Source organism: Arvicola amphibius, chromosome 1, assembly GCF_903992535.2.
Source record: "Arvicola amphibius chromosome 1, mArvAmp1.2, whole genome shotgun sequence".
Lineage (NCBI taxonomy): Eukaryota > Metazoa > Chordata > Mammalia > Rodentia > Cricetidae > Arvicola > Arvicola amphibius.
In genome coordinates, this window is record NC_052047.1 from 61,075,048 (window position 1) to 61,102,201 (window position 27,154).

The 27,154-nt window shown below is 46.1% G+C and overlaps 1 protein-coding gene across 1 annotated transcript in view; it reads left to right on the forward strand.

Moving 5' to 3' along the window:
- The window catches only part of Clnk (cytokine dependent hematopoietic cell linker), a 90,284-nt gene that overhangs the window by 15,236 nt on the left and 47,894 nt on the right, over window positions 1–27,154 (forward strand). Inside the window, exons 4-7 of the mRNA XM_042054985.1 lie at window positions 7,304–7,341; window positions 11,540–11,684; window positions 13,316–13,425; window positions 20,393–20,447. Of these exons, the coding sequence (XP_041910919.1) occupies window positions 7,304–7,341; window positions 11,540–11,684; window positions 13,316–13,425; window positions 20,393–20,447 (348 nt within the window). The remainder of the gene's footprint in view (window positions 1–7,303; window positions 7,342–11,539; window positions 11,685–13,315; window positions 13,426–20,392; window positions 20,448–27,154) is intronic.

A 27,154-nucleotide genomic window follows, 5' to 3' on the forward strand; every position in this document is an offset into this window, starting at 1 on the left:
AAACCCAAGTACTAATAATTGCCTTCAAACTGCATGCAGTGTACTTTAGACGTGCAGCAGAAGCACACAAAATTTACAGCCAACCCCAGGGCTTACACTTTGGATGACCTTAGCTGAAGCCAAGGAAGCATTCCTTTTAAGAAGATAATTCCAATGCAGGTAGTTCTAGAATGTTCGTTAGAGAATCCCTTGCTGAGACAAAAAGACAAAAAGAAAGCTCCAAGTATCCAGACTGTCCCCACCTGGAGGCTTCTGTTGGTGGTCTAGACAGCAGCCACTGTGTTAGTCTGGGGTTTCCGCCCGAGCTCCGAGGAGTGGAGGAGGGGACCGCCTCTAGTCCCTGGTCTCCAGCCAGCCAGCCCGTTTACTCCCCCCCTCCCCCACGCCCCACCCCGGTTCCTAAGGTGCAGCCGTAACAACAAAGCAGTAAAACACTGACAGACCCAACTGAGCATGTGCATCACAGAGGAAGAAGGGAAACCCCAGAAAAGGGGGTGACTCTCCTGGGGCCACCGGGTGAGGGCTTTAGGCCTGTGCTCTAGCGCCTCGTAAGCATTGCCTCTCGCTGTCTGAGACTGAACTGACAGCTCCTGGCATCCAGGTGAGAAGCTGTGCGTCAGCAATTAAAACTGGGAGACCCGGAAAGTCACAGGCCTCTCTCTTTGCCTTTCCCTAGTGTGTGCCCGGCATCCTATAACCTTGTCTGGCTTTCCTGTCGGGCTGGTTTTATTATTCTCATATATAAATAAGATTAACTAGGCCCAAAAGAAATTAGATACACTGGCAAGAAGGCAGTAGAGTAGAGCTCAAATCCACCATAATATGCTATGCAGCAGACAACTTTGGCCTTGGTCCTTCATCCGTTAAAAAAAAAAAAAGGGATCACCAGATGTTAGCGGCTGCCGGGTCCCTGAGCATCCCAGCTGAGGAGGACGTGGCTTGAGGAACTTTTGTGGAGCTGAAAGCAGAGCTGTAGAGACTTGGACTGAGCAAGTAAGACCGGGCTATGCAGTGGAACTTGAAAAGACAAACACATTGCACATTGTTCGAGGGCACTGAGCCAAGAAATCACACACTCTCTGGAAGCTGTGATTTTCTACCTTGAAAACGCAGACGAAAATTTCTCAGCAGCTATTTAGGATACAGCCTGCCGAACCCTTCCAAAGGGTAACATCCGTTAACCAAGATTCTAACTGAGGGCATTTGCCTGAGCCGATGTGGTCAGAAAGTGACAGGCCAGGATTTGAACCTAGAACATCCCGTTAGTCTCTAAGAAACGTGTTTGCCTCTCTCCCAGCTTTGGTTAGTGACTTTGCTATGTGCCTGACAAGCTCCAAAGCTCACACCTCCAAGGAGCAGAAATGTTAAAGGCTGCAAGGCATATAAAGACTTCATGGAGGCTCAACCAGGAGAAATACTTGCTATTTCTTACATAAGGCAAATCTAGAAATAACCTGCCTGAGGCCTGTAGTTTCTCTGCTTCTGAGAGATCCTCGAATACCCAAACATTTTCCCCATCTTATTGCTCCCTCCATTGTGTTGGCCTCAATCTCATAGCCCACGGTAATGACGCCTCTGCACCACACAGCAGGAGGAAGACAGGCAAGTGAGTCACGACTAAAGAAAGGATCCTGGCAGCCAAGTCGAAGCAGGACACCTCACTCTCTGCTCCATTCCCCCGAGTCTCCTGTAACAGACATGAAAATGGAAGGTGGTTTTGTACCAAGAACCTTCCTGAGACCTGATGGCTGGCACTGCTTCCTGAGGGAAGGAACAGCTCTAAAACTCCATGGGTCTCCCATTTTATTTGCCTTCTCACATAACATAAGCATATCCTTGTCCTGGGACCTGCTCGTGACATCCTCAAAAGTAGCTGTCTCCATGGAAACCCACCAGGATAACTTACAAGATGAACCAGTCTTGCACACCGGAGACCCGTGCTCCTAGGATCTGAGTCTCTATGTCTGGCTTGAAGGACCGTCTGACGTTATGCAAAGGCAGTAACTTCTCCGTCACTGGCTCTTGAAGCTCAAATTGAATAGAAACTTATATGAAAATTAGACCAAACTCCTCAGATTCATGGAAGGCCCCATCTTTACTCAATCTCACCTCATTCCTTTCCTCTCATCTCTTATTGTTTAAACAGGTGAGAGGAGTCAGGTGCCATGAGCAGGGGGCCTTACCCTGAAAGATGTTGGTCATGCACTGCTATCATCCTTGGCTCTGCTTCTAGAAGCAAAAGAACAGTCACGGATATTGATGGCAGTAGGGCTGGAGTCTTTGCTGTCTATTGGCCCCAGAGATCTAGGCTTTGTATCACATAAGTCCATCTTCACATCCCTCTTAAGAGTAACTTACAAAGGAATGTCTTTGTAAAAAGCCATCTCTCTTGAGGGGCACACAGAAGCCAGGTTTTCCCTGGAGCTAATCAGGGTCTGTGGGTGATGAGTGACTCCCCACATCCTCCTGACACACCTCACCATTTGGGAGTTGATATAGAAGATTACTAAGCAACTTACTTTCTCTGTTTTTTCTCCTTCTATAAAGCCAGTTGTGTTAGTTTTTCTCCACTGTGAAAAAAAAATACCTGAGACAATTAGCATAAGAGGACAAAGGTTTGTTCAGGGTCATGGTTTCAGAGATTTCAATCCATGGTCAGTTGTCTCTGTTGCTCTAGACCTGTGGTGAAAAGGACCATCGTGGCAGGGATGATGGGTGAGAAGGACCATCGTGGCAGGGATGATGGGTGAGAAGGAACATTACAGCAGGGATGATGGGTGAGAAGGACCATCGTGGCAGGGATGATGGGTGAGAAGGACCATCGTGGCAGGGATGATGGGTGAGAAGGACCATCGTGGCAGGGATGATGGGTGAGAAGGACCATCGTGGCAGGGATGATGGGTGAGAAGGACCATCGTGGCAGGGATGATGGGTGAGAAGGAACATTACAGCAGGGATGATGTCTCAGGGAGACTGCATCACCCTTCACTAGAACTGCAGACACTCAGGGTCTACACCAAAGCATCAGTCAATACTTGAGTTCCATGGAGACTGAACCATTGTAATGGAAATGTGGGGCCTGGCTAGGGAAAGGGTCAAGTCCAAGCTCATTTAAAGATGGAGGAGAACATGATCTGTTGACTTGAGATCCTGGAAGTCTGTCACTGGTCCCATTCTGGGGGTATTTCTACTGAGCCACATGGCACAGATGAAATGACTCTTCTTGTGGTATGCACTTACCATATACCAGCAGTCTCTGTAACATGCTAAGCTATAGTGTTATCGAGGGGCAGGCTCCATGATCTGTGACTGTAAATGTGGACACAGTGTGTTAATTAGGCAGCGCTCACATCTATAATGAATGGACTACAAATGCCAGGTGTGAGATAGAAACAGGGCAGCTCTCTTGCTGATTCTCCAACCTGATGTGAATGGACCTTTACACAACATCTTCCAAGACACCTCAGGACCCTGGGGCCTTCTGTCCCTGTCTCTGCCACTAGCTGAGACAAAACTATTATATGCAGAGCCCAGCAGACCATAACCAGCCTCGGTGACATCTATCTCATTCTCCGAACCCCAGGGACACAACCCATAGCACGCCTGACCAGAGCCTAGACAGCTGGGAAGTGCACCCCAGTTGAGCACTGGAAAGGGAAATGGGGCATCCTGAGTCTGCAGAGTCACCCCACTACAAGACAAGGTTCAGGGATGGGGGAGGGAACCAGAGTAGAACTATGCTCCTTGACTTTAACAGTTGAGGCTGGTGGCCAGAGATGTCACCAAGGGAGATAATATTCTAAGTGGGATCTGAGGACCAGGAAGGATATAGGTACAGACAAAGCTGGGGGGAGATATTCTAGACAAGATGCACTGTGTCTTTGAGGCAGAGAAGCATGGCGTGCTATAGGGACTCAAAAACAGTCTAATGTGCAGAGTCTGGAGGGGAAAAAAGTAAAAGAACCTTTAAAGGTATCCTTAAAGAAGCTATTGATGTGGGAGGGTCTTCTGTTTGAGTTGATTTCATTGGTTAATGAAGAAACTGCCTGGACCATTTGATTGGCCAGCCCTTAGGTGGGCGGAGTAGACAGAACAGAATGCTGGGAAGGGAAGTTAATAAATTGCCATGCCTCTGCTCTCTGAGCCAGACTGCCGTGCCTCTCCTCAGGGAGAGAGATGCCACGAAGCCAGCCACCAGGTCAGACATGCTGAATCTTTCCCGGTAAGACACTACTTTGTGGTGTTACACAGATTATTCGATATGGGTTAGTCAAGATGTGAGTAAGAGGATGAAACTAATGGGCCAGACAGTGTTTAAAAGAATACAGTTTCTGTGTAATTATTTTGGGGCATAAGCTAGCCGGTGGCCGGGAGCCGGGCGGCGGGAAGCTGGCCCGCTGCTCCTCACTACAAGCCATCGCTGACTGTTTCCACCATTAGGTCAGGAGAGGGACTACAGAAAAGGGGGTGTGCAGTAGAGAGAGTGTGACCCCAGTCTGAATCCACCAAAGAAAAGTGGGAATCCACAGCCCAGGCTCAGGGTGGGGCCACGGGTGGAAAATTACTAAGAAGAAACATTGGGGATAAAAAGTGGCCTAACGGGATTCTTACCGAGGGCAAGTCAAGGGAAAGAGATGCCACCTGGGGGATGGTACAGGATGTGGGTCCCAGCTAGATATGATGGATGATGAGACATGGAGGGGTCTCTGGCGAAACAGACTTGGTAGGGTCCTTGCTAAAACTAGACTACGAAGAGACAAGCAGGGAAGCCAAGAATGCAGGGCCAACCTGAGGCAGAGTTCTGAGGAGCTAACCTGGGCTTTCAGTCGCGAGAGAATTTTAGTGTTCTGGTTCGTTTCTTGTCGGCTTGACATAAACTAGAGTCATCAGGGAGGAAGGAACCATGATGAGGAAATGCCTCCATCAGATTGGCCCGTAGGCAAGTCTGTAGTGCATTTTCTTGGTGAATGATTGGTGAGAAGCCAACCCACTGTGGGCAGTGCCGCCCCTACGCAGCTAGTCCTGCCTGGAGGTATAAGAAAGGTAGCTCAGCATGAGGCTAGCAGCAAGCCAGCAAGGCAGCATTCCTCCCTGGCCTCTGCTACAAATCCAGCCTTCTGGTTCTGACATGAGTTCCCCTCACAAAGGAATAGAAGCTGTAAAATGAACTAAAACTTTTCCTCCCTCAAGTAGGCTTTGGTCACTGTTTAGCACAGCAACAGAGTAACTAGTATTTCTATCCAGAAAGAACTGGATGGTATGAGGAGGAAAGCAAGGGGTGGGGCTCAAGGGTCTACTCATGGAATCTGATCTGTCGGTTCGGGGTTGATGGGACATGAATGAATGCATAAAACTATACTTAAAATTGTGTGTTCAAACTCTCCCTCGAAGGGAGCACAGGTAGAAAATCTGGGACATGGACACAAGGCCATCTTCCCAGGTAAGACAGGTAGACTCACAATGAAGAAGCCAGCGGCTGCTGCATCTCTTTGAGTGCGCCAGGAAGGAGACGGGGAATGAGTACCGAATGATGCAATGTGATAATGCATCTGGATGGTCCAAGATGAAGATCCATGAAGCAGGGGCATCAGATGGCAATGGATACTGAATACGAGAAGCTAAGGGTGTGTGAGGGTCCCAGGTGGGTCAGACCCAGGCAGACACAGACGTGAATGTGGAGCACATTTGGGGGACCCGGGAACCCTGGGCCTCGGTAGAAGTGAGATCCCACAGTGCTCTCTGGGGACAGTGATGTGATAGCCACACCCAAGGAGTTCTAACCTAGCAGCCAAGAGCAAAAGGAACCACATGCACTCTTAGAAGCAATGCTTGCCATCAAACCAAAGTGAACACATTGCTAAGAAGCTCGCAGTCTCTGGTCCTGAAGCCTAAAGGAAACATTTCATATGTGTGCTGATAAGAACAGATGTGAATTATTTTCTGCTTTCCATTCTTCATCACAGACCAGTAACTACGAAAAAACAGCACATAACTAAGGAACTCTCAGTCTACTAGAAGCCAAAGATTCGTCACTCCTGTGAGCAGTTCTTGGGTGGTTTCGCATAATGTGGAAGTAAATTTTAGAACAGAATACTGAGTGGGCTGCCTGATCTAAACCGTTTTCATACTTGAGTCCAAATTGGGGAGCTGAGAGAAGCCTCAGCTGAACCATACTGGTCTAACAAAAACTCGGTGTTGATTTCTAGATGTTGGGAGGTGTGCCTGGAGCTGGGGACAGATCCCAGGTAGAGACATGAGCTCTGCCCACAAAGAGGTTGCAGGCACTGGAGGAGGCAGGTGCCCAGAGTGCTGTAAACATGCTGTGCTGGGCTATGGCGCCGGGGAGCCTCCTCCTCAGCCACCCAGTCCTGCCTAACTGCAGGGCAGGGGCTGTGGAGTTCTCTCCCGTAACTTCTCCCTTCTCTTCATTTGTTTGTTGATGCTTGTTTTCTAGTTTGAGGCGGGAAAGCATTCTTGTGTTTGCGTATGTGCTCATGTGTGCCGTGGGAATTGCAGGAAGTACACTGGCTCGTGTTTGCATGTGTTCCTGTCACGTGCGTGGAGTCAGAGGACACGTCAGAATGCATCCGCCACTTTTGCTTTGCTTTGTTTTGTTGAGGCAGTGTCTATCACTGGCCTGAAATTCACCAAGCAACCTAGGCTGACTGGCCAGCAAGCCCCAGAGATCGGCTTGTCTCCAGCCCCTAGCATGGGAATTATAAGCGGTCATCACCATGCACTTCTCTTTGTTATACTGATTCTGGGGCTCTAAGTCAGCTCTTCAGCTCTGCGAGGGACACCATTTACCAACTGAGCCATCTCCTCAGTCCGGTTTTCTGTTGTTATTGTAATGGTGCAGACTGACCCAGGGCCTTGCCGGTTCTGGGCATGCGCTCAATATCCCTAGCCCCTTCCCACATCACAGTTTTGTTTCTTGTCGCCTAGATTAGCCTTGAGCTTGTGATCCTCCTGGCTCCACCTCCAGGGGGCTAAGATTTCAGGGGTGCGGGCATCCACACCAGGTATTTCAGTCTCTCTCAGAGAAAATGCTGACCTGCGGTGGTAAGAGAGTTTCTCGCTTCCGTAGCCACCCTGAGTTGGGGGTCTGATTTCTGTATCCTATTCCCCATGCTCCGTTCTACCTAATCAATAGCTGGAATGGGAGGTATGAGAAGCACACAGAGGGGGCGGGACACAAAACTGACATGTGAAATGAACACAAGATTTGCTCAAGGAAACAGGCTTTCGAGGCTGTGACCTGGCACTGGGTTTGCAGTGACATGTGATCTCTGTTTTCTGGCAGGACGGTGTCGGGCGGTCCTCGAACCTCTTCCAGATCATGTGAGTCTGCCGTATTCCTTAGCTGTCAGTCTCTGGTCTTGACAAAGTAAGTGCTGCTGTTTGGGCTTTCTTTTTCTGTAACCCGATGGATTTAGAAGGAGGAAACAATTCTTCCAAGTGGCATACTCTGCTGGTAAGGAAAATCACATTTCAGCCCGCGTTCCAATCCTCAAGGTCATTGCTAAAGCAGAGGTAAAAACAGTAATACGCAGTGCTGGTGAGTGTGTCCCAAGACTGACATTTTTCAATATTCGAGGTGAAATCTTCAGTTGAAACAAACTTTTTGGGAGATAATTTCATGACAATATTCTCTTAATAATGTAAAAATATCCGGGTGGGGTTTTTTATTTTGTGTCTTTTTATGTGTGTACTTCCTAGAGTTTCAAAGAAAGAAACAGCATTCATTTCAGACTGACATTTCACCAGACTCACTGATATTTTGTAAAATAGTTTAAATAACAGCATGTGGAAGTCACACTAAATATTTGATAATTTGAAAATTGTTAGATGCTTAAGCATTAGGTGAAGCTGCTGGAATCACTGGCCAGAATCTTAACAATTGAAGGAAGAGGTTAAAATTTATAACATTAACCCAAATATCAAATATTATAAAATTTATGTTAAATTATGTATTCAGATAATTTACTTATATAGCTATAGATGATATCTGAAATACTGGTTTGCTGTTATTTAATGTAAGTCTTTAAATTTTTATTTAAAGCTATGGACCTTTACCAACAAGCACACATGCACACGCACACGCACACACACACACACACACACACACACACATTTGTTTTTACATAAGTGGCTCATGGGTAAAGAATATGAGACCTGAAGTGAGGGGCTCCTGAGAGAGACATGTAGGGACAGTAAGTAAGAAACAGGTGTGACTGGTTATATTTCAAACCCGAGCCCCCCTCAGTAAATAGAAATCCAAGCTGTTTGTAGTCACCCCTATGGCCTGTGAGGTAGATGTCGGAGCACATGCTCTTTACCCTGAGTGACAGCAGCCACCATCCTCCTTCTTGCCACCCCTTACTCCCATGCACACTAGCCAAAGTACAAAATGACAAAGTGACGTCAGCTCATGGGTTAGGTTGTTTGAGCGGGTACCAGGGTTTCCATGGAAAATGCTACAAGTCTCTGACAAGGCACCAAAGGTGTCCTTCTATACATTGCCCACCCATTCCCCCCCCCCCGCCGCGTCTGCACTCCCCTCCCCAAACTCATTTCCAGGTGTGACTCTGGAGCCCACGCCCACCCTTCCTGCACTCTCAGCTCAGACGCCCTCTGGCGTTCATGCCTGGTTTCACTAAGCTTGGAGCACTTGGCTCCGCTACACTCGAGGCATCAACAGGAGAGAGGTTACCTAAGGTTATCTAATGTCCTGGGCCCCTGTCATGGGACAGATGCCAAGAAGCGTTATGCGTTTACTCAGTCTCCCACCAAATGAGCCGGTTCAATCACCTCCACCTGCCATCAGGAAAATGAAGCACTCTCCCTGTGGGCCAGAATATGGCCTCTACATCTTAGGTCTCGGACATAGTGGCAACACACCCACGCTGTCACCAATACTCTCCCAACCAAAACGTCCCGTCTCCGCCAAGTTTTTCTCTGAAGACCCGACAAGAAGGCCAATTTCATGGTGGTGATGCCCAGACCCCACCCGAGGGACAGCTCCAGTAGTACCATGCGGCTCCTTACCTAGTGGTTCAGTCCCCTCTCCTGTGGGTGAGCAGGCACTGGTCTTCCACCCTGCTCTGGTTTCAGCATCACAGGATCTGTTAAACCCCATCTTGATAACTGGCCCGAGTCCTAAGTTCACGCACAGCCTGTCGGGTGTTCTTTCTTTATAGAGAACTTGTTGGGGTTGTGAACTAGCACATGAAAGGTCAAACCGTTGACTCATCCTGTCTTTAGCTTTTCTGTGGAGAACACAGTTTACTAAACCATGCTCTGCGCCCTTGCTCTGAGTCAGATGGGAGCCCAGTGACGTCTCCAGATGGGCCTGGCAAGTCCCGCCTGTCCTGTTGCCTCCCTGGGCTCCCCTGAGACTCCTCTCTACCTTTCCAGAGAGAAGAAAGTCTCTGCTGGCCCAGCTTGCTCCTCCCACTCCCCAGTATTCTCTGACACGTCAGAGCAGCAGTGGGAACCTTGACTGACAGGGCTTTTGTGCTGGAGTGGTCTTCCTTCCACAACCCCATCTGATAAACATGTATAGCTGTAATTAATGGCTCTGCTCACCCGTAGGGATATGCATCTGGCCAACTAACCCCCAAAAAAATTAAACTTAACCCTAACAACTAAACAAATTACAACATAAATACTTTAAATCACATCCTTGGGAATAATTATATCCTCGGTCTTATTAAAATCTATGACTTTATTTACCAATCATATATTAGTAATCTACTATAGAAAGCCACAAATACAGTCAAGGCCATAAAGCAACAACTTCAATTTTTTATTTATTTTTAAGCCCTTGACTATAAAACATTAAGAGTCCAAAAGGACTTCCAGGGCTGCCCCATCTGTGAAGCAGAATTCCCTCTGCAGAGTAAGGATCCATGCCTAGGCTAACACTATCTATAACCACTATGTTGAGTCCCCAGTCATCCACCTATGGAATGCCCTGTACTCTCTGCCCTTTATCTTGAGATATAAAATCATTGTAATTCAGATGCTGGGTCAGGTGGAGGTGTTGGAAGGAATCGACCTACTTACAACCTGTGTGGCTCTGGGGAGTTACCAACATCAGTCTATATTTGTAATATAGAGATACGATTTCCTTGAGACACTGCCTAGGGATGTGCATGAAAACACTGTGTCCTCTTGAGTTGCTGGCATCGCGTGGCTGCCCTTAGATCTTTCAGATCACTGCCATTCACAGATGTAATTCCATCCATCCACCCAGATCTCTCCCTTAGTGGCAAACAAAGACTACCATCAGTTGTAGGTAGAGCTGAGCATCCTGGGATCCAGGGGAAAAAAGCGACTCCTGGTAGTGCCCCAATGATGGCTGCCAGGTCCATGCTTACACAGAGCAGCTTCTGGTTGCAGACTCACTTGGGAATGGCTGTGACCACTCAGTCAGAATTTATCTGCTGTGAACTGGCTCCCCTTCCTGCCAGCCATTTCCAGGCTTCAACCCGAGATCTAAGATGAGGACGCATGTAAGCCTACTTGGGCTACCCTAGCAAAGGGCCATGGCCAAGGTGGCTTGGATCCAGATCATTGCCATTATTTTACCTCAGTCCTGAAAACCAAATCAAGGTGCCAAAGAGCTCTAGTCACCCTCTGCAGGTGACTAGAGAGCTCTCCTGTGTCTTTCACCTGGGACACGGATATGATGGGTGGGAGGGAGATTTCATAGGACTGTGAGGATCTGCTTGTCAATTTTTATAAAAATTTCAGTCAGTTTACTGAGGGATGCAGCTTAGATTTTTTATAAGAATCCTACTAAATCTGTACCACAATTTTAAAAGAATTCAATTTTAACAACCTTAAGTCCTCAATCCATGAAGACTGAGCCTCTTCGCATTCATTAAGGTCTTTTTACATGATCTTCAGTAGTGTACCTTCAGTTAAGCGTAAACTCCACTTCTGTGGCCCGGTGTCCTCATGGGTTTAATTCTCGGTATTTTGCTGTCATTCTTTCCTTTTGTATTTTCAAATTACTATCGGTAACTTATAGAAAAACTAATTGTTATTACCATTGCATACAAACAAACTGAACTTTGAACGGAACCGACCGTGTATCCTGAAACCTTGCTGAACTTTTCATTAGCTCTAAGCAGTACTCATTTGCAGGGATTCTTGACCTCACCATGTAACAGCCCAGATTGAGAGTCTCCTTTTTCACCTCCTGGGACTCATGAAAACATGCAGCCCACCCAGATGACCCAGAATCCTCTGTGTTTTCAAGTCAGCTCATTAGCATCTTCTACCTGCCCTGTCTCCTCCCAGAAGAGCAAGATGAGTCTTTGATTGAATGATCAAAGAGAGGAGGGTAATTTGGAAGACATCTTTAGGATTCTCTCTATCATAATATCGCATTTCTATGTAAGATTCTAATCCCAGAATCTTAACATCTCTGCAGAAGAGTCAGTGTTACTCCCTAAGCCAGCACTGAGACACGCCCCCTTTATCCACATGGTCCCTCCCTTGGACTTACTCCAGTGTTCCACCCACTTAGAGAAGGAACTTGGCTGCAGTCCTGGATGAAGGAAAATGCCAAAGCGACGACGATGACTATGAAGACCCTGAGGTCCAGCTGCCAAAGGCGTGGCCGTCGATGAAAATTTTACCAGCCAGACCTATACAAGAATCAGAATATGCAGGTACCCTGGGGGTCTGAAAAGGCGAGTCCGTGTGCAGCTTCACACAGTGATTACAGGCGCATACTCCAGGATTCAGGTTTTTGTCTGAATCCGTGCTTCCTAGGAGAACTAACCCGAGAGTGCCTCTGAGGTTATTATGAGTGGCATATGGAGTCAAATTCTGTTCTTGCTTGCTGTTGTTGTCAGGCAGGGTCTGCTTGAGCATTAGGCCTGTCCCCATGGTGGGAGTGTGGGAGAAGTGGCCAGGCAGGAAGATGGGCATGTGAGACATGAGGTTCTTCTGCATGATCAGGGAGAGGAGAAAGACAAGGTTGGTTCGCTCTGCAGGTTGCCAGCCTAGGAATGGCCCCAGTAGTAGCATCCCAGGCACCAGAATGGAGGGAGGCTGGCTTTGTACCCACCCCTGCCTTTTCCCACATAGGGCCGTGTCAACGGGTTCTCTTGCCACTCTAAAGGGAAGGAGAAGCACTCCTGATTTCTGAGGGCCTGGCTCACAGACATGAGTCTTTAGAATCTCTTTAGGGAGAATTGTCTTAGAAGCTGTGGACAGGTAAGGTGGACACACCCTTCCACCCTTCCACTTCAGAGGCTGAGGTGGGCCAATTCCAAGTTCGAGGACTACTTGAGCTGCATATGAGACCTTGACTCAAAACAACAACAATTACAATGGCAATGATCTCCGTGTATTTCGTACTCGAAAGCATTTGCTGGCTATCCACACTGCTGTCACCATTCTAGAATTGATCAGGAGATAAATAAATATGCAGGAAACGCTATACGGACATACCAAAGGAAAAGGGGGTGGCACTGTGTGGTGGGCTCCAGGGGCAGATACAGTAGTTAATCTCTGTAGTCGCACCTAGGAGGCTAAGGCAAGAGAATGGCCACAAGCTGAAGACCAATCTGAGCTATACAGTGAGTTCCAGGCCAGCCTGAGCCATGATAGGAGACCCTGTCTGAAACAAAACTAATAAGTAAACAAACAAATAAACAGAAAGGAAAAAATAAAGTAGGTGGCATCGCATAAATCTTCAGAGGTGGCATTTCTCAGGAAGATTAAAAAAATGGAGGCTCGTCAAGGCAGGTCTGCCTTCACGTCCTCCTCTGGCAAGTGCAGGCGGGATGGCTAGCCTCTGTGAAAGTGGCTTGTCTTGTTTACGTTGCTGTTGTTTTGGGGTTTTGTTTTTTCTTTCACACTGATCCCTCTGGCCACTGGACACACTAGAGAATATTTTCTTCCACAATAGTCCCTTGGGTCCTTGTTCACTCTTACTCTTTTGTTTGTTTGTTTTTCAAGACACCGTTTCTCTGTATAACAGCCCTAAATGTCCTGGAACTCACTCTGTAGACCAGGCTGGCCTTGAATTCACAGAGAACTGCCTGCCTCTGCCTTCAGAGTGCTGGAATTAAAGGCCTATGCTACCACCGCCGTAGCATGTAATATGCTGTGATAAACTTTGCCTGTCTTCCACCCCCTCCCTGGACCCTGCCCCCCATAAAGAATTGCTTGCCTAGTACCTGCACTATGATGGCGCCATGAGTGTGAGCACGTGTGAACACACCAGAAGCGGCAAAGTGCCAAATCCAGCCAGCTCTTAAGGCACCGGCTTACCAGCTTCCTTTCCCCACAGATACACGTTATTTCAAGGATATGATGGAGGCCCCCCTTTTGTTACCTCCCAAGGCTTCTGTGCCCACTGGGAAGCAATCCTGGAATGCAGGGATGAGGCGACAGGAAGAGGTGAGTAAAGGGGGACCCTGAGGACCTGGCATGAGGAGGGTGCTACTCAGATCTCCTTCCCCAAGGACCCATGACAGATGGTGAGCAGGGTAGGGCACACTTAGGGCAGCTAAATAGTGTGAGTTACGGGATCATGGGCCTCTGGAGGAGCCTGGAAGCAAAGAAAAGTTACACTTGCTGAAGACTGACTGTGAGCCAGGCATCGGGCTAAAGAATTTATGCCTTACCCAATTATCATTGCGTTCTTCGGATCCTCAATTAGAACACGAATCTTTTTGATAATAACACATCATTTTACCAAGATTCTCAGCCCAGCATTGTCAACCATCAAACTGGGCAGTGAGAAGTCTCATGGCTTTCTGAACCTCTGTGATCCTTGTACAAACCAGACAGGAACATTCTACATGTTGACCTAAAAGGGTATTTAGAGGAACAGCAAATGATTTTATGGAAATAAATTTATGGAAATTAAATAAGAATGCACTAGATACATATGCAGACTTTTATTTTTAATAAAATGTATAATGACTAATACTATATATATATAGATGTCCATAAAATACTCACTCCGGGTCTGCATGTCATCAGTGATAATATTCCGATACATTCCAGGTCAGTATTCCTTGTGGAAACGGAATCATACAAGGAATCCTTCTCACATTAACATGCCCGGGCTCCTCTCTTTTCACACTGAGCCCAGTCACAAAATAAGCAAGGGCTCATCAGCCTGAGCTGCACAGCAATGCAGTTCCTCACTGTAGAATTCTGACTGGTATACTCAACACCTGATGAGAACGTTTTCAAGGCAAAAGGCACACACATCTCATGTCGATGTGTGGTCTTCCAGAAGCTCTACAAAACCATGTTCAGCTCAAGGAAGTCTCAGCAACACTGGATTTCACTGGTGTGATCTCAGGTTTCTACGAAGGGGACATGTCACTGTCAGGTTCTCTTTCCCTGACACTGGTCACCAGTGAACTGGAGTATGCTTCTGCATGTCCGTCAGCTCTCCCAGGCGGCATGACCACTCTGCTCGTTAGACTCTGCTCTTGATATTGACCACACAACAGCCTGTTTTGGGCTGACATGACAGACTATCCATGGGAAACAGGATAGTTTATAATGAACCAAATTTATTGCCCCATACTTCTGGAGTCTGGTTGTCCAGGATCCAGGTGCCAAAATCAGTAAAGAATCTCTGCAGTATGACATGGCAGAATGGGAAAAGACAAGGGAATGATGGGAAGGAAAGAGGGATGGGGGGAAGAGAAAAAGAAGCCAGAGTTGTAGAAGGAACGGCGGGCTGCGTCCTGCCACCCGGCTAGCTTTACCCGAAATAATTACACGGAAACTGTATTCTTTTAAACACTGCCTGGCCCATAGTTTTAGCCTCTTATTGGCTAATTCTCATATCTTGCTTTAACCCATATTTAGTAATTTATATAGCACCACGAGGTGTGGCTTACCAGGAGAGATCTTAACCTGCATCCATCTCGGAGAGGAGCAGCATGGAGACTCACTATCGTGACTGCCTGAAGCGTCTCTCCAACTCTACTTCCTTGTTCCCACAATTCTGTTCTGTCTACTCCACCTACCTAATTTTCTGTTCTTAAAGGGCCAAGGCAGTTTTCTTTATTAATAATGAAAGTAACACATAAACACTCCTCCATCATTTCCCCTTTATCTGTTTAAACAAAAAAGAAAGGCTTTAACTTTAACATAGTAAAATTACATGTAACAAAACAGTTATCAAGCAAGTATTACAGTTACAATATTTAAATCTATTTTATCTTTTATCATAACTAAGGAAAGCTATAACTATCTATTTATTCTTCAACTCCATCAAAGACTCCAGAAGGATATAATGCTACCTAAGTAAACAAGAAATAAGTAACTTATAAAACTCTAGAAATGACAGAGACAACTCGCTGCCTGGACAGTCACCCAAAGTTCCTCTGTACTGTTGGGGCATCCATCTTCAGCCTACAGGCCCGTAAGTATCCAGCAGACATTTTCATGAAGCAGGAAATTCCAAAGACAGTTCAGTCACTTTCTGCTGTGTCCTGCAGAACGTCTCGCAGACTCTTTAATGAATCAGGAACCCCAAAAGACCATCTCACCTTTAGGCAAGTTCAGCAGTCCTCTCTCTGCGGGTTCTTTGTGTCCAGTTTATGCAACAGTCCAGCCAAGAGCAGTTTCTTGCCCAAATGGCTAACAAACTCCATAAGTAGCCTCTTCGATGCCCATCTTCCTCTTGAAGTAGATTGGTGCTGCCAGGAGCAGACGTGTCTCATTGTCATGAAAAACCCTAAGTTATTAAAACATTAAATGCCATATTCTGCAGTCTTTGAAAGATATGAAGAATGTCTATCTAACTGAAATATATCTCTACATATCTAGAAAATCTAATAACATAACTACAAGCTTAACTATTATCAATGATTATCCATTAACAACCTATATTTCCTAATTATACATTACATTTTTAAATGAACTACACAATCACAATACCTTAATCAAGATCAGAAATACATATACATATAACAAATTGACCTTAAAATCCATACCATTGCAAATTATTCATCTCTATATCATATCCCCCTTTAAATGTAAAAGAACATTTATAAACAATATTTGGGAATGTGGGCGCAGTTATTTCTCTCCAAACTGCTTCCTGCTGAGTGGGGGCGCTGTTATTTAGGTCTTTCATGGTATAACCTGTGTGCTAGGTTCCTCTCAGTTGGCAGTTGAGTGAAGTAATTTTTTGAAGATGTTCACAGCAACCTTTCAGGAGGGCGTGGTCTATCATACCATATTGGGATAGAAGCAATCCACAGAGTCTCGTCCTCTGTGAAAACAAAAGAAGAAACTCTTTTCCAAAGCATCATGTTCTTAGATCCAAATCCTGAAGTCATACCATTAAAATGTCCATTTTGGTCTAGACTGGCAGCCCATATAATGAAATGTCTCTCTGTACTTAGCTCCTTTACAGTCAAAAAAATCAAAGAAAACACAACAAAATACATAATCCAGACTCTCTGTGAATTTTCCATTTTTATGTGGCTTATTTTTACTCTATCACTTTACTTCTTTTAATCTATAACTATCTGTACTCTGTCTCTTTAAAGACTTTAACCTTTTCTTTTTAAGGCATTAACTTTATTTTCTATATTTTTTTTCTCTCTTTTAAGCCTACGTGAGCCATTTAAAGGCCTTCTATGTCTGAATCTTTTCTATTGTGAATCTGTAATTTTTTACTATCCAGGAGCACTTCTTAAAAGGTTAACCACTTCTTAAAAACTTAAGTTGCGCCAGGTAATATGTACCGCCTGTTTACAGCCAAGTCTAAACCTTAACTGCGCTGTTATCATGGTAATTACGATAGATCCTGCCTGAGATCAGTACAGTTCAGCATGGCGGAGCAGAGCCAAAGCCGCTCCTGCCTCAGTCATTTGGTGCCCCTGAGCCGCACACAGTTCCAGGCACACAGCAGTCCACATTGGAGCCGCACTCAGCAGTTTAATTCCGAAACTGAGCATGCAGCACAGAAACTTTTTTCATCCAAGTTACAGCCAAATCAGATGCGCAGAGCACTGCGCAGACTGGAAACATCTCTCTATGGCGGCAGAAATCCGCCATGTTCTCCTGCTCACCTAAGCCTGATTCCGCCATCTGCCCAGGTTCAGGCAGGGAGCAGTGAGCCATCGGCATGGTCTCAGAGTACTTTCTTTCCGATCCCGAGTGGGCACACAAACATCCAGTCCATAAAAGCCACTGAAATGCTTTATAGCCAGAGTTTGCACTGGCAGCACAGCACCAGGAAGCCACGTTTTAAAGTGACTCAGCTTTTTCTCAGCCGCTATTGCCGAAACAGGAAATCTCTCTACGGCACGTCCAGGCAAACAGCAAAAAGCTGTGTTAAACTCTCTCTCTCCTTTATTTAAAGCCCTCTCAGGTTTTTAAGTGGATTTAGTCAGCACGTTGGAGCGCCAATCTGTAAAGGGAAGCGGCGGGGCTGCGTCCTGCCACCCGGCTAGCTTTACCCGAAATAATTACACGGAAACTGTATTCTTTTAAACACTGCCTGGCCCATAGTTTTAGCCTCTTATTGGCTAATTCTCATATCTTGCTTTAACCCATATTTAGTAATTTATATAGCACCACGAGGTGTGGCTTACCAGGAGAGATCTTAACCTGCATCCATCTCGGAGAGGAGCAGCATGGAGACTCACTATCGTGACTGCCTGAAGCGTCTCTCCAACTCTACTTCCTTGTTCCCACAATTCTGTTCTGTCTACTCCACCTACCTAATTTTCTGTTCTTAAAGGGCCAAGGCAGTTTTCTTTGTTAATAATGAAAGTAACACATAAACACTCCTCCATCACAGAGTTGCCCTGTTACGAAAAATCCACTTTAGTGATAAAAGATCCTCCATTCAGGCCAGGCTTGGTGATGCATGCTTTTAACCCCAGAAAAGGCCTGGTCCAATTGGAAGGAATAGAAGGCACTTAGAAGATCAGAGATCTCCTTCCTCAAACTCCCTGGCATGCCCGTGCATGCATACCTTCGCTTGGAGCATATACTTCCTAAGGAAAAATACCTCATTTGGCTTTTTAAAAGCCATGGCAAGCTGGATACTGCACTACACTCCTGCAATGCCAACAGTTTAACAGGAGGACTAACAAGGCCATCCTGAACTCTATGACAAATTTGGGGCTAGCCTGGGTTACATAAGACCCCCATCTCAAAACCCAGCCATGGCAAGATCTGAGCTTCCCCTCTTAGAGTCCACACCTCCGCATTGCCTCAGTTTCTTCTTTCTGACAGGTCTCTTCAAAAGCAGAACCACGATCCATCACTGTGAATCAACTGAGATGCATGAGAGGGCAGACAAGGAAAAATGGTCACCTGGAGGGAAATTCCCTCATAAGTTAGGCAAGGCCTTAGCCTCAGTTCAGACAATTTTACTTTAGCCATCAGTGATGTAGTAGGGACGTTTTCGTGGCGGGTAGATTATCTTTCTAATTAACAACTTCATTTCCAGAGGCCGTTTCTTATTAGTTTAGAGATTAAACTATCTGTGGACTGACTCTTCAATAACCCTTACAGAGGCCCTTTCTTGTCTCCATTCCTCCGAACGATTGCCCTACACTAGTGCTCTACTCAGTGAGCGCTTGCTGGGTACCAAGCGCTGTGCTCAGCATGGAAGCACCCAGAATCTAAGGAAGGAGACAGTGGCCCAAGCTGGCGGTCTCCATGTCTGGGAGAAGTGTGCAAAGCAGTTGTTCACCCATACAACATGCTGCACTGGAACTGGTAGTTCTCAACAGCAGGATTTTGCCTCCCAGGATTTTTGGTGCAAACTGGAGACATTTTGAGTTGTTACAGTGGGAGAGTGGATATTCCTTAGCATTGTGCAAGGGAAAATGCACCACACACACAACACACACACACTTTCCACACACATCATACCATGCACATATACACACCACGCACACATCAACACATAATACACACCACACACACACCATACCACATCACACACACACATATCAACACACTATAACACACACACACATATCAACACACTGTAACACACACACACACATATCAACACACTATAACACACACATATCAACACACTGTAACACACACACACATATCAACACACTGTAACACACACACATATCAACACACTGTAACACACACACATCAACACACTGTAACACACACATATCAACATACTGTAACACACACACACACACACACAACACACACACACACATCTCAGTCCTCATCAGAAGTCACAGAATGTGACGGCCTAGGGGAGAAAAGCAGGGGCACTGAGGAAGCCCCACTCGGAAACCCTAAGCGCGCGGAATCCATGTAAAGTGGAGAGAGCCTTGCCTGCTGCCCTAACCAAACTGGCAATGGGGTATGGGCAAGAATGGTGAGTGGCTGGCTCTAGGGAGACTGAATACCAGGCTGCAGAGAGAGCATCCAAAAGCCCTCCAGGAGCTGGTCCCCAAGGAGCAACCGGAAATGGATGGCTCCATAAAAGGCATGCAGGCTCTCAGAAAAACCCAATCAGCACTCTATTCCAACCAACCGTAGCTTTCCCTAAGCCTGGGGCTCAGAGTTCATGGAAGAGAAGCGGACCCCTCGGGAACCGTGCCCAGCACAGTCAGCAATAGATAAGATAAACACTAAAGTCCAGTGCTAGCGGGGCAGAAAGGCTTTCCAAGGCCTTGGCACTTCAATGGCCACTTCATCATCTTTGTCCCTAGTCCCATTGCCATTAATAGTTCACTATACCCCCAGTGATGACACTATTGTTACTCTGTGTCATAGTGATGCCTCATATTCTGGGAGCATTGCCACACACACATACTCATACACACACACACACACACACACACACACACACACACACACCATCCTCAAATGAATCAGTATGTTTTCCTCCATTTCACAGAAAGGAAACCTCCAAGCTGCGTGACTCACTATGCCCTCACAACTGGCTTGTGACAGAGATGAGGTGGAATCACCTGAACTGTCACTAAAGGTCACACTCCACTGTGCCTGCCCAGTGGCTTCCACAGCCCTAGCCGTGGGCACTAGTCTCCATTATGACAGAATGGCACTCACTGGCTCCTTTCTCTATCATAAAGATGCAAAGCTGACACCATTAAGATCCTAGATGTCCTTCCCAATCTCTCACGGCAGAAAGAGGTAGTGGGATTTCAAACCTGAGATTTTACGCCAAATAGCACCCAGGACACCACAGTCTTCTCTGGTAGCAATCCACATATTTATAGATAGTCAGCCAATGTCTACTGGCGGCACACAGCAGTCTCTAAGAACAGTGGGCCCAGGGACATGCGCATTTATGCTGAGGACTCTGGCCATAGACATGTGGCTGTGGCATGATCTGTGTGAGCTGATGGTGCCACATTGTCTTTTACAGGTCTTTTACAGGGACAAGCCCATCTCTAAGGATGTCAGAAGCCAGCGCTTTAAAGGTAAGGTTCGAAGAAGTTAAAATTCCATGGAGTATCTCCCCTGCTCCCCCGGTCCTGTGCTCTGCTTGTGGTCACAGGCCCCCATACACCAGGTGCTCTGATGATGCTCGGAGAAATGACTCTCCTATTCTGCCACCATGCACGCTTCTCAACTCTTTTACAGCCTTACCCTATTGGCAAAGAAATTGATTAGGAAAACTCATATTCTGTTCTACATCATCTGAGAAAGGCATTGTTTCAAAAAAACATATGGATTGCATTCAAATAAGTCATTTCTATAAGCACATGCCCTGAAAAAAAATCACAAGATAGGAATCTAATTTTAAAGTGTTGATTAATGACTATGAAAATGGGCTTTAGAGCTTGAGGCAAAACTACTCAATTTGGCGACAGAAGCACAGGTACAAGCCTGAAAGGAAGTAATCAATTCCATTGATGCTGGAAGCACAAACCAAGGGCAGCTGGAGAAATTCAGCTGGATCCTATCTATTATGGGTCTCATCATTTTCCTGTCTCATCATTTCCCCCTGACCCCATTGTCCCTTATGATGTCCCGTGAAAAAGATGTCTATGATTTACAGTCCCCAATAACTGAAGCCCACCAGCTTTACCATTCACGTGCTTAATGATGAATCCCAACATGTCCTTTAATAAGGAAGGACAGCACTACAGGTCCCTATAGGAGACGACGATGACCACAAAGCTGGGTAATTTAAGAAAGTTTACTTACCAAGGAACTATTTACAGAAGTATGCTGGGTATAGAATCGTAGTGTAGATCCAGGGTTAACATGACCAAGGGGTGGGATATCCTCACCCTAGGCCCAAAGAGATGAGAAGGAGCTACTGAAAGCCACAGGGGCAAGCGCTATAGTGGGGAGACCACCCAGGAAGAAAGTTGTGTTCGTTTCCCATTGCTACAACAAAAATCTCGAAGAAAGCCAACTTCAAAGGAGCAGAAGTTGCCTTTGCTCACAGTTGCAGAGATCTCGGACCACAGCTGGGTGACTGGTGCTTTGAGGCTGTGGTGAGGCAGAGCATCAAGAGGAGAGAGAATGTTAGAGGAAAATCTCATGATCTGAAGATGTCTTGAAAGTAAGGAGAGAGGAAGGGGCTGAGTACCATTATTCCCAGCAAAAGCAGGTGCCCAATAATACCTAACTTCCTCCCCTAACTCCTTTCTCCTTCCTAGGGTCCCCAGAACTCCCCAATAGTATTGCAGGCTGACAAAAGACCCATGACCCATGAGTCTTTGATGGACATTTAATATAAAAAAGATATAAACCATGATAGGAACCAGGGAGGTAAATGCTCAGCCCCCCTCAATCCCTGTCTGGCTTCCCAGCACAGCCTACTTGGGGCCACAATGCTGATGGCACAGTGAAGGAAGAGAAGGATGCTCGCAGCAGGGAGCAGGATGTGCAAAGCAAGGGCAACGCCCTGGGTCCAGTCTCTGGCTGCCGTGAGGCCTTCAGCAAGGTGCCTATCATTCCTGAAGAGAGCAGACCTCTTCAAGATCAACAGCAAGCAGGCTGATGCCCACTTGTTTCAGTATGGCCACTTGGGAGACCCATCACACATGGGCAGGGAGGGTTCTAATACCTCCATTCCACAGCTCATCCACAGCCAGCTTAGCCTCACAGGTTCCTATCTGACTCTGTCGCCTTCCTGAACCCTGGTTTGACATGGAGAAGCCGTCTTACTGAGGCTTCTTAGGTCCTTTAAGGACAGCTTCTCTGTCTACTCAATTACAATTCATTCTATCAGCTGATTTGCTTTCACTCTTTAAACACTAAGGTGTATCGTGCAAAAGCCTTTTCACTTCTCCTGACAGAGACAGGGAACAGAAGTCCAACGACTCACAAGCCATGGCCTGATCATTCAATATGCACAAGACTTCAGGAACAGCACACTCTACTCCTGTGATGAAAAATGAGTCCTGGGACAAGAAACAGCAGAACAGTCTCAGTGGCTGCTGTACATCTGTCTGGGCAGGTCACTTCCTTAATATTTCATCAGTTCATAAGATATGGAAAAGAAAAGAAAATCTCAAACAGTAAAATAGAGAAAGGAAAAAGCAAAACCCAAAGGAAAATAGAGATAATCTTAGTTTACCTCTGAGATTCTTGGTAGTTCTCCGTGGAATATTAATTTCACATATCAAAATAGAAGACCGAATCCTCAGGGAGAAGGCATGGGTTTGCTTCTCATGGATGTGCTGGTACTGTCTGTTTTATAGAGGATGCTGGCTGATGTCATGGTGTGATGGTTTGAATGACATGTCCCCCAGGGTCTTGGACATTTGACTACTAGGTCCTCAGGTCAAGGCTCTTTTTGAGTAGGCTCAGGAGATGTGGCCTTGTTGGAGAAAGGTTGGCAGGCTTTGACAGTTGAAAGACTAAGAGCATTTCTAGCTTCTCTCTCTCTCTCTCTCTCTCTCTCTCTCTCTCTCTCTCTCTCTCTCTCTCTCTCTCTCTCTCTCTCTCTCCTTTTTGCTTGTGGCTCAAGGTGTCACCTCTCAACTTGCTACTCTAGCCTCCCTATGCTCATCCCTTTCCCGTCATGATAAACTCTTATCCCTCAGGAACATAAAACCAAATGATCCCTTCCTTCAATATCATGGTGTTTTATCACAGCAATAGAAAAGCAGATAAGGTGAATGGCTACAAAGACCTAACTGCTTTTTCAAAGTGAGCCCCCAGTATCATCTCAGGCTCACTGAAGGCAGGGCAGGATTCTCGAAGCTTCTTCTGTGACTATAGTCCTTTCCCACACTTCTAGAACTGATGATCTCCACCGTCACCCTGGACACTCAGGTACTACCAACAGAGGGGAGAAAATAAATACAGACCTCCCCCTACTTTTAGGATCAGGCACATGGAGGGTAAATGCCAGGATGATTTGTGTTCATTACAAAACTCTGTATTTTTGATGCCAACACATATTCTCAGCTAATTTATTCTCACAAAATGTCACAGGGAAAAGGAACCACACCCATCGATTCAGGAACAGAGGGATTTTATGGTGGTATTTTTCACCAAGTAGCTACAGTTTTATGTAAATATATGCCTCCTGTCATTTTTCCTCCAATCATTACCCAGAAAGCGTCAAATTTCGAGACCTTGAGTTCCCTGAAGGTGGAGGAAGGGTTTTTTTTTTCTCCTGAAAATGAACAAAAGTTTTAATTGGAGGTAAAGTCATTACCACCCAAGCTGTGTGTGATGACCCACCAGCAATAACCACAGATCCAGAGGACGCCTCTTTTCCGAGGAGAGCTGTTACTTTCCAATAGTCAGGGCTTAGTTTCCTGGGAGCGGTGAAGCCAAGAACACACGCAGCCCCAGTGTACATCTTCCTGCCTGGGATGTAAACGAAACTCCAACGCTAAACCAATTGTCTTTGAAGTGACATGCATACTCTATTCAGGAATCACTTTATAAAGAAATACAATAAACCATCCAAGAAAAAGAATTATACTCAGCAGCTGAATGAGTAAATCCAGAAATACAAGCGTGGCTTGTTGAAAGCAGCAGACCAGATTCCACACAGTGCCCTCCAGAGGGATCACGCAAATTTGCAACTAAAGGGACTGGGATGCTGAAACAATCAGAGGTCACTTTGGAGTCAATCTGGCTCAAGGCCCTGGTGGCCCGTGCTGAGGTGCTGCTCGGGGTTAGCCAGCAAGGAGTCAGAGCCTAGATCATCAGCGCAGTATTCACCAGATGTTCCCTGGGACACTGGACAGCGTTGCCTTTCAGTCACCTGCAGCTCCTGTACCGACAGCCCACTCCTCCAAACTGTTCAGTTCCAGGGGAGAACAGGTGGGTGGTACTGTGCCCTAGTGGCTGCAGGTGGCAACACAAAGCACAATGGAACTGGGTATCCGGTAAACTGCATACTTAAACATACTAAACCTTAGCTCACAGATTGATAAGAGAGAAATGAGAGGCTGACTTGTGTTTGTGTTGGATTTAAATTTATTTCAATTACAGCCCATGGTACAAAATCAACACAAATATCAGTGCCATGCTGGATTCAAAACTAATGCTTTAAAGTAAACATCACACATTAACAAGACCTTTAAAAATCAATTTCTTAAGCTAGCATACAAAGAAATGGTTTTAATTACGGTACTTTCATGTATATGTGTCATTATAGTGGTTCTAATTATTCTCCATTCCCCAAAGGCCCTTTCCTCCCGATTCTAGCCTCCTTCTTCCCTGCAATGGACCCCTTCTGTGTTCATGTCACATGCTAATAATTGCTCTTTCTCTCCCTAAAGATCTCTTCCTCCTCTCTCATGGTCTCCTTCTTAGTTCCATCATACATGTACAGGTTCATGCACACATGCACACGCACATACACATCTGCACACATAGGTACGCACAAACACACACACATGCACTCATATACACACTTAAATCTAGGTTCTGCCTGCCTTGTTTTGCTTAACATGGTGTCTTCCATTTCTATCCATTCACCCAAGTGACAGGATCCTGGTCTTTACAACTGAGTAATATTCCATTGTGTATAATACCACAATGTCACTTAATCTGATTCCATAATTTGGCTATTGAGGAAGGGAGCTGCCACATGGATACAAGCATTGTTTAGGGCAAATGTTCTTCAATCTTTAAAAGAAGGTTTTTGAATATAAATCCCTTCTATCCTCCTCCTCCCCATCCCCTGCCTCTCTCCTCTCTTCTCTCTTCTCCCTCAAGCCTCTGGGGAATTGGCAGAGGGTTAAGAATGGCAGCCGTGCACTCTCTCCTTTTACTTAGATCTTCTAATTTATATCCTTTATCACAATTCGGAGGAAAGGCATACACAGCCAGTATACTAAAGTTCCCTTGTGCATCAGTCCTCTGAGTTCCATGCCAGTGTGTTTAGCCATTGGCTGTGAGCATGCTTGAACAATTAAGTCTGTACTGGAGCATACAAACTTTCCTTTGTCACTGTTCCCTCAACAATACCATAAGCCACTACTGATAGAGTTTTAGGTGTTATAAATAATCTAAAATTAATTATAACAGAAGTTAGACAGGCATACAGAAACTTTATGATACTTAATAAAAAAAGCTTGAGCATCCAAAAATATATCAGTATCCATGGGGGTCTGGCATCAAGCTATTACCTCAGAATTCCCTGGGAATGGTGATGGGGAATTAAAGCTGGACAAGGGTTAGCTTGAAGTAGGCTGATCTCACAACCACTTAGCCACTAGCATTCAGCACCTGAAATGTGGTCAGCTCTCAGGCTGCTGAGTCAGGCCCAAGTCCCACACTACACATGGCTCTCTCTCCAGCCAGAGGATAGATTTTTAAAAGAGAGGGGATATCCACACTGATGACAGCAGCTGTGCCAGGAGAGCTCTACTTCCAAACTTACTGCGTGCCAAGGTTCTGCATGCCAGGGAGCTATACAAGACAAAGAAAACCATACTACTTCCCAGTGGGAGAAGCTGTGTGTCTCCCAGAAGAGTCTCAGGAGCAAGGGACATGGAACTGAGATGTGGGACAATGGACTTGGGGAAGGAAAACAACCTTTTTGGTGCTTAAAAGCCACAGTGTGACTTGCTATACACTGGATTTTGGGAGCAACTGATCCTGGATCCAAATCCTGACTGTGCTGCTCTCAGCTAGAAGACCTGAAAGTAACTCAGGAACCTAAGCTGAAGTTCTCACATCAACAATACTACACGACAAGGTGTCTGGGGACGGCATCAGAGGAAACCCACAGCACTGTGGTGATGGCTGCCCTCCAGTGCGGTTCCACACTGGCCATCCTGGATCCCTGCCCCCTTATTACAGTCCCTGACTCCTACTGCAGGCTATACCGCCCTCCCCCTGACTCCTACTACAGGCTGAAACCATCTCCTGTCTACCTAGTTTGGGTTTTAGCATGCAAGTTATTCTGTTGTGCCGAACTGGTTAAAAAGTGAGCCAGAGGCTTCAGTCACAGAGTACATAGCTCATGACATTATTTCCACACAGCAAACATGTGACAGACACCATGCTGGAGACGGGGAAATGTTTATGAGATTCCTTCTAGGACTTAGCCTGTGTTATTTATAGCATTCCTTCTAGAACTTAGCCTGTGTTAACAGTGTAGAGATAAACATCATCACCCTGACTAACGCCACAGGACCACCCAGGGATGATGCAGAACCTCAGTCTCACTGGGTAGGGACCAGCACAGGGACAACTCAAAAGGCTCTGGTAATTTGGGGCCCAATCCTTCCAAATCCAGCTGCATCTTATTCCTTGACTGGACCATCATGTCTCAGCTGTGGAAGCAGAAGTCTGTGTTCGCTAGTGGTTTGTGAATCCATACCAGCCCTGCCTCATCTTCGTCCATCGCTTTACCCTGCCTGCCCACTCTTCTTCATCCAGACACATGCAAGGCAGCCAAAAACACCTCCCTCCTGGCTTGGGCTGGAGGAATTGCTCCATCTCACTTTCCCCACTGGTCCCAGCATGAAAGCTGTTGAAAGGCTTGTTCCTAAATGCGCTGCCTTCTGATTTTATCCGATGGGATGTGAGAGCCATTAGGTTCCTGCAACAACCTTGGCTTTGCCTAACATGATCCCTTCCCACTGCTTCCCCAAGGATGGCCTCAGTAATTTATTGCTGCAATTAATTTCTGAAGGCTATGATGGACTTGAAGATGCTTCTCCGGCAGGCTCTGCCAAGTGGACATGACTAGCCA